The sequence below is a fragment of the Mercenaria mercenaria genome, chromosome 5 (assembly GCF_021730395.1).
Source record: "Mercenaria mercenaria strain notata chromosome 5, MADL_Memer_1, whole genome shotgun sequence".
In the NCBI taxonomy this organism is placed as follows: domain Eukaryota; kingdom Metazoa; phylum Mollusca; class Bivalvia; order Venerida; family Veneridae; genus Mercenaria; species Mercenaria mercenaria.
The window spans coordinates 93,721,912-93,728,843 of NC_069365.1; the positions used below are offsets into that span (position 1 = coordinate 93,721,912).

Consider the following 6,932-nt stretch of genomic DNA (forward strand, 5'->3'; position numbering starts at 1 on the left):
TAACCCAACTGCCGGATGACACGTAACCAATGCCGGATGACACGTAACCACTGCCGGATGGAAATTAACCACTGCCAAATGAAAATTAAAAACTGCCGAATAACACGTAGCCACTGCCGAATGAAAATTAACCCTACTGCCGGATGACACGTAACCACTGCCGGATGACCTGTAACAGCTGCCGGATGAAAATTAACCACTGCCAAATGAAAATTAACAACTGCCGAATAACACGTAACCACTGCCGAATGAAAATTAACCCTACTGCCGGATGACACGTAACGACTGCCGGATGACACGTAACCACTGCCGGATGAAAATTAACAACTGCTGAATGTCACCTAACCACTGCCGAATAACACGTAACCACTGCCGGATAACACGTAAACACTGCCGGATGACACGTAACCACTGCCGGATGAAAATTAACCACTGCCAAATGAAAATTAAAAACTGCCGAATAACACGTAGCCACTGCCGAATGAAAATTAACCCTACTGCCGGATGACACGTAACCACTGCCGGATGAAAATTAACCCCACTGCCGGATGACACGTAACCACTGCCCGGGTGAAAAAATTTAAACCCAAAGCCAAATGAAAATTAAAAACTGCCGAATACACGTACCACTGCCGAATGAAAATAAAAACCCCACTGCCGGATGACACGAAAACCACTGCCGGATGACCTGTAACAGCTGCCGGATGAAATTAACCATTTCCAAATGAAAATTAACAACTTTCCGAATAAACACGTAACCACTGCCGAATGAAAATTAACCCTACTGCCGGATGACATGTAACGACTGCCGGATGACACGTAACCACTGCCGGATGAAAATTAACAACTGCTGAATGTCACCTAACCACTGCCGAATAACACGTAACCACTGCCGGATAACACGTAACCACTGCCGGATGACACGTAACCACTTCCGGATGAAAATTAACCCCACTGCCGGATGACACGTAACCACAGCCAGATGACACGTAACCACTGCCGGATGACACGTAACCACTGCCAGATGAAAATTAACCGCTGCCGGATGAAAAATAACCACTGCCAGATGACACGTAACCACTGCCGAATGAAAATTAACCACTGCCGAATGCAAATTAACAAATGCCGAATGACATGTAACCACTGCCGAATGAAAATTAACCCCACTGCCTGATGACATGTAACCACTGCCGGATGAAAAGTAACCACTGCCGAATGAAAATTAACCCCTCTGCCGGATGACACGTAACCAATGCCGGATGACACGTAACCACTGCCGGATGAAAATCAACCACTGCCAAATGAAAATTAACAACTGCCGAATAACACGTAACCACTGCCGAATGAAAATTAACCCTACTGCCGGATGACACGTAACCAATGCCGGATGACATGTAACCGCTGCCGGATGAAAATTAACCACTGCCAAATGAAAATTAGCAAGTGCCGAATAACACGTAACCACTGCCGAATGAAAATTAACCCTACTGCCGTATGACACGTAACCACTGCCGGATGACACGTAACCACTGCCAGATGAAAATTAACAACTGCTGAATGTCACCTAACCACTGCCGAATAACACGTAACCACTGCCGGATGACACGTAACCACTGCCGGATGACACGTAACCACTGCCGGATGAAAATTAACCCCACTGCCGGATGACACGTAACCACAGCCAGATGACACGTAACCACTGCCGGATGACACGTAACCACTGTCTGATGAAAATTAACCACTGCCGAACGAAACTTTACCACTGCCGGATAATACATGAACACTGCCGAATGAAAATTTACCACTGCTGGATGCCACGTAACCACTGCCGAAAGAAAATTAACCACTTCCGAATGAAAAGTACCCCCACTGCCGGATGACACGTAACCACTGCCGGATGACACGTAACCACTGCCGAATGACATGTAGCCACTGCCGAATGACATGTAACCACTGCCGGATGACACGTAACCACTGCCGGATGACAGGTGTACCACTGCCGAATAACATGTAATCTCTGTCGGATAACCACTGCCGAATGAAAATTAACCACTGTCGAATGACACATAACCACTGCCGAATGACACGTAACCACTGCCGGATGAAAATTAACCACTGCCGGATGATACGTGACCACTGCCGCATGAAAATTAACCATTGCCGGATGACACGTAACCACTGCCCGATGAAAATTAACCACTGCCGGATGAAAATTAACCACTGCCGAATGACACGTAACCACTGCCGGATGAAAATTAACCACTGCCGAGTGACACGTGACCACTGCCGGGTGAATATTAACCACTGCCGAAGGAAATTTAACCACTGCCGAATAACCCGTAACCACTGCCGGATGACACGTAACCACTGCCGGATGAAAATTAACCCCACTGCCGGATGACACGTAACCACTGCCGAATGACACGTAACCACTGCCGGATGACACGTAACCACTACCAGATCACACGTAACCACTGCCAAATAACATGTAACCTCTGCCAGATAACCACTGCCGAAAATTAAGCACTGTCGAATGACAATTTATGACTGCTGAATGACAATTTATGACTGCTGAATAACACGAAACAACTGCTGAATGACAAGTTACCCCTAACAAGTGACACAAAACAATTGCAAAATGACAAGTATATAACCACTGCCGAGAGACTAGTCTTGTTCCCGTCGTACTTAAGATGCCAAATTATAAGATACCACTGCCGAATGACACGAAACAACGTTGCCGAATGGCAGAGTTAAAAAAGTCAAAGTCGTGTTTGGCGTTCCGTAGCAACGGTACTTATGTCATCAGCAGGAAAGTATACCTGTTTAAATGTTTATCTAACTTGCATGCAATATACAGAAAACGCAGAAAATATCACATGATATTCTTACAATATGATTTTTGTGAATCCAGAAAAAAAACAGATCTGTGTATGAAATTATAAATGTGTTTATCGTCGTTCTTGTTATTTGAATTAAGATTTTCGTACACTGTGCACAGCACAGCTGTACTTCTGGGTATTCATGCGTATTATTGGTTATGTATATAAAGTATTTGTATAGTTATTGTGGTCATTCGAGGTAAAACAGGTTTACACTGCATCACTCAAATGGAAAACGAAGGGCGTGGTGAGTGCATAGACAGAGGAAAGTCAAATAAAAGAACTTCCAGAAGTCTGTCAAGGGAACGTGAAAGCCTGCGAGACTGGAGAGATTCTGGAAGAGATTCTCCACGGGATAGAAGAGACAGTGGACATAATTCACCGACTAGGGACCCTCAGTACCGCAACCAACAGGCCAACAGTTCAGCACAAAGTACTAGAGGTAAATCCCCGGGGGATAGGAACGAAGCTTTTGAGGCGTTTGATCTTTTTAGAACGTATTTGGACTCAGTTTTCGCAGCTGAAAAACCAAATTACTGCGCCTACGCAAAAAGTAGCCAGAGATAAGAAAGTAAAATTAAATAAAGAGTCTCACAGAATTCAGTTTGAATTTAATACAGACATTTTGGAAGGTTTAGAATATGTATTGAAGCAGCTGTCTCAACCAGAGTTTCTAAAAGCAGAGGTTAAGGAGCTTATAAATAAATTAAGACACAGAAATAAGCTGATACAGATAGCCGACGGTTCCCCCGGGGGATGGGCCACAGTCTCTGAATATGAGAAACCGGTACTCCGTACAGATAGCGATGACGAGAAGAAAATCAGACAGACGGAATCTAGGGCCGCCAAAAAGGTTAAGACAGCTACTTCGAAGCCGAACAGATATCATCCTTATAACCCTAATCCTTTTCCTTTCATGTACAATAAACCCTCAACTACGAGTAATGCTGGAGTGGACTACAGTTTGCCCCAACACACCAACTTTCAGCTTTTTCGAGGCCAGAGAAGAGCTACCCCACAAGACATCTGTTTTGCCTGCGGCTACAAAGGACATTTCCGCCGTGACTGTAAACAGTTCCTTGGTTCCGGGAGACGTTCCTATGGTGGCGTCGACGTCAACAAGCCCGAGCGAGACAATGCTGGAATCCCGTCAGTAAATGATAAGTATTTAGATATGTATTTTTGTTACAAAGATTTTTTTGAAATGCAAGAGTCAGATTTTCACAAACATTCAAATTTGTCAGTTGATAACGTCAAAGGGCGTCTAAAGAAACATTTACATTTTTGGGAGAAGATAGGCTGTAATGAATACATTATTGACGTACTGAAAAATGGTTACAAGTTACCTTTGCTAACAATACCAGAAAGGTCAGTTTCGCCGAATAATAAATCGGCTTTAGAAAATATGGATTTTGTAGAAAAAGCAGTATCAGAACTTGTAGAAAATAACTGCGCTGTTGAGGTCCCTTTTATACCGCATGTTATAAATCCACTGACCGTATCCATAAATAAACAAGGCAAACAAACGCCTAATTTTGGACCTAAGAAAAGTTAATAAACACATTTGGAAAGAAAAAATAACATTTGAAGACTGGAAAGTAGGTTTAGAGTATTTCAGTCAAAACTCGTTTTGTTTCAAATTTGATTTAAGCAAAGGATATCATCACATAGATATTTTTCCTATTCATCAGACATTTCTAGGCTTTAGTGTAAAGGGAAAGAACTATTGTTTCACTGTCCTACCGTTTGGGATCAGTAGTGCCCCTTTTATTTTTACCAAGGTATTACGAGAAATGGTAAAATACTGGAGAACGCACGGCCTTAAGATTGTTATGTTTCTAGATGACGGCTGGGGCTGTAATAAAAATTTAGAACTAACAATAGTAGATTCCAATTTTGTGAAAGTAAGTCTTGAACAGGCAGGTTTTGTTATCAATAAAGAAATATCTGTATGGTATCCAGTGCAAGAATTAGAATGGATAGGCATTCTATGGAACAGCAAGCGTTTTTGCATATCCATACCAGATAGAAGAGTCTCAGATTTAAAGAAATGTCTTAAATCACTGTTGAATGGTCTCCCTTTTGTTACAGCTAGGAACCTTGCCAAGGTCACTGGTAAAATCATTTCAATGATGGCCGTTATAGGTAACCTATCTAGACTCATGACCAGATTTTTGTATAAAGAAATAGAGACCAGACATTCTTGGGATTTTCATTACAAATTGTCTCATAGACATCCGTGCATTTCAGAATTGTCTTTTTGGTTAGAAAATGTGGATAAGTTGAATGTCAAAAACCTATCTGTATATGAGCCAGTACAGACAACTGTATTTTCTGACGCCAGTCACACATCGTGCGGTTCTTACATAGTTGATTGTGCAAACACAGTTTTCCGTAGTATGTGGTCTTGCGAAGAGCAGGAAAAAAGTTCTACTTTCAGGGAATTAAGGGCTGTGTTCCTCGCTTTAAGAGCTTATGGCAGTACTCTGAAAAATCTTTCCGTGAAATGGTTTTCTGATTCACAATCATGTGTTAAAATAGTACAGGCAGGCAGTACCAAGTTAGAGTTACAACACGACTCTCTCGAAATTTTTAATTTATGCTTAAAGTGGAACATAGATTTAAACATTCAGTGGGTTCCCCGTACACAGAACCAGATAGCAGATCATATTAGTAAAATTCATAGCACAGATGAATGGGAAGTTTCAACAGAGTTTTTTAAGTTTATGGATCAGATGTGGGGACCTCATGACATAGATAGATCCGCCAGTTTCAAAAACAGAAAGTTAAAAAGGTTCAACTCATTATTTTTTGATTTCGAGTCAGAAGCGGTGGACGCTTTCACGCAGTCTTGGTCCGGTTGTAACAACTGGCTGGTTCCTCCTATTTACCTTGTAAACAAAACCATTTTTCACCTGCTAGCATGTAAGGGGAAGGGTACACTTGTTGTTCCTTGATGGTGTAGTTCCTCTTTTTGGCCTATCATATTCAAAAAGAACTACATTAAGCAAGATTTTATTAAGGACGTTTTGGAGTTCAGTCCCGGCCAAAACATTTTTGTTAATAACAGCTGTAGTCCTTGCACCTTAGATTCGCGGAGACTTACTAGTAAAGTGTTAGCTATCAGAATAGAATAAATGACTATCTGAAGTACGAGGCAGGCGAAGTCTCGATCAGATCGAGAGGGTGTTAATGCAGTTTATATGTTGGATTTTTTTCTTTCTGTTAATGCGTTGCTTTACATGCATTTGTCCGTCTGGCATACGATGCAGACGAAGTCCTGATCCGATTGGGAAAATGCGATGTTTAAGTGTATATTGTGTATGTTGCATTTTTATGCTAAGTATTATGTGCCTCAGGTTGCACGAGTCCGTCTGGCATACGATGCAGACGAAGTCCCGATCCTATCGGGAAGCTATCGGGAAGATATGATCTGTTTAATGTATTCTGTATGTGTATGTTGTACAGTTGTACATTTACGATATGTATTGCATCGGTCTGTTTGGCATACGATCATGCAGACGGTTGGTCAGGATAGTTTTAAAGAATGATGTATATCTGGCGTTTTTTGAAAAAAAAAACGATTAGTATACATGCGGATGAAGTCCAAATCCGATTTTCCAATTCAGCAATGTTTTGTGGTTAATGCTCGAAACTTACGTCATTTCAGAGTTATAAACACACGAAAATTCTGAGGTAGAATAACCCTTATGCTAGTTTTTATAGGGCATAGACAGCGTTGCATGTCTCATTACTACTTGAGATCAGACTCTTTCCATTTCCGATCTTTTATTTATTTATTTATTGAAAGTTTAGTATAAAGGGAAGTAATAATATTTTCTAAATTGCAAATTAATCAGTTGAATTAGCAGTAAGGTAATACAAATGCGATGAAGTATATGTTTTATACTAAATTTCTTAGTATAAAGAAATGAACTTCAAAGAAAAACTGAACCGCATTGAACATACTCAATGATTCATAGAAATGCATATATAATGTACTAGATCTATTATGTCTGAGATAGTGGCTTGTGTTTTGACGTTATATTG

General features: G+C 41.2%; 1 protein-coding gene across 1 annotated transcript; it reads left to right on the forward strand.

Annotated features, from left to right (window-relative positions):
- The first annotated feature begins 4,675 nt into the window (after positions 1-4,675).
- Positions 4,676-5,839, forward strand: LOC128557413 (uncharacterized). The gene has a single exon (XM_053544781.1). The coding sequence runs from the start codon at positions 4,676-4,678 to the stop codon at positions 5,837-5,839; it is 1,164 nt and encodes a 387-aa protein (XP_053400756.1).
- The last annotated feature ends 1,093 nt before the right edge of the window (positions 5,840-6,932 follow it).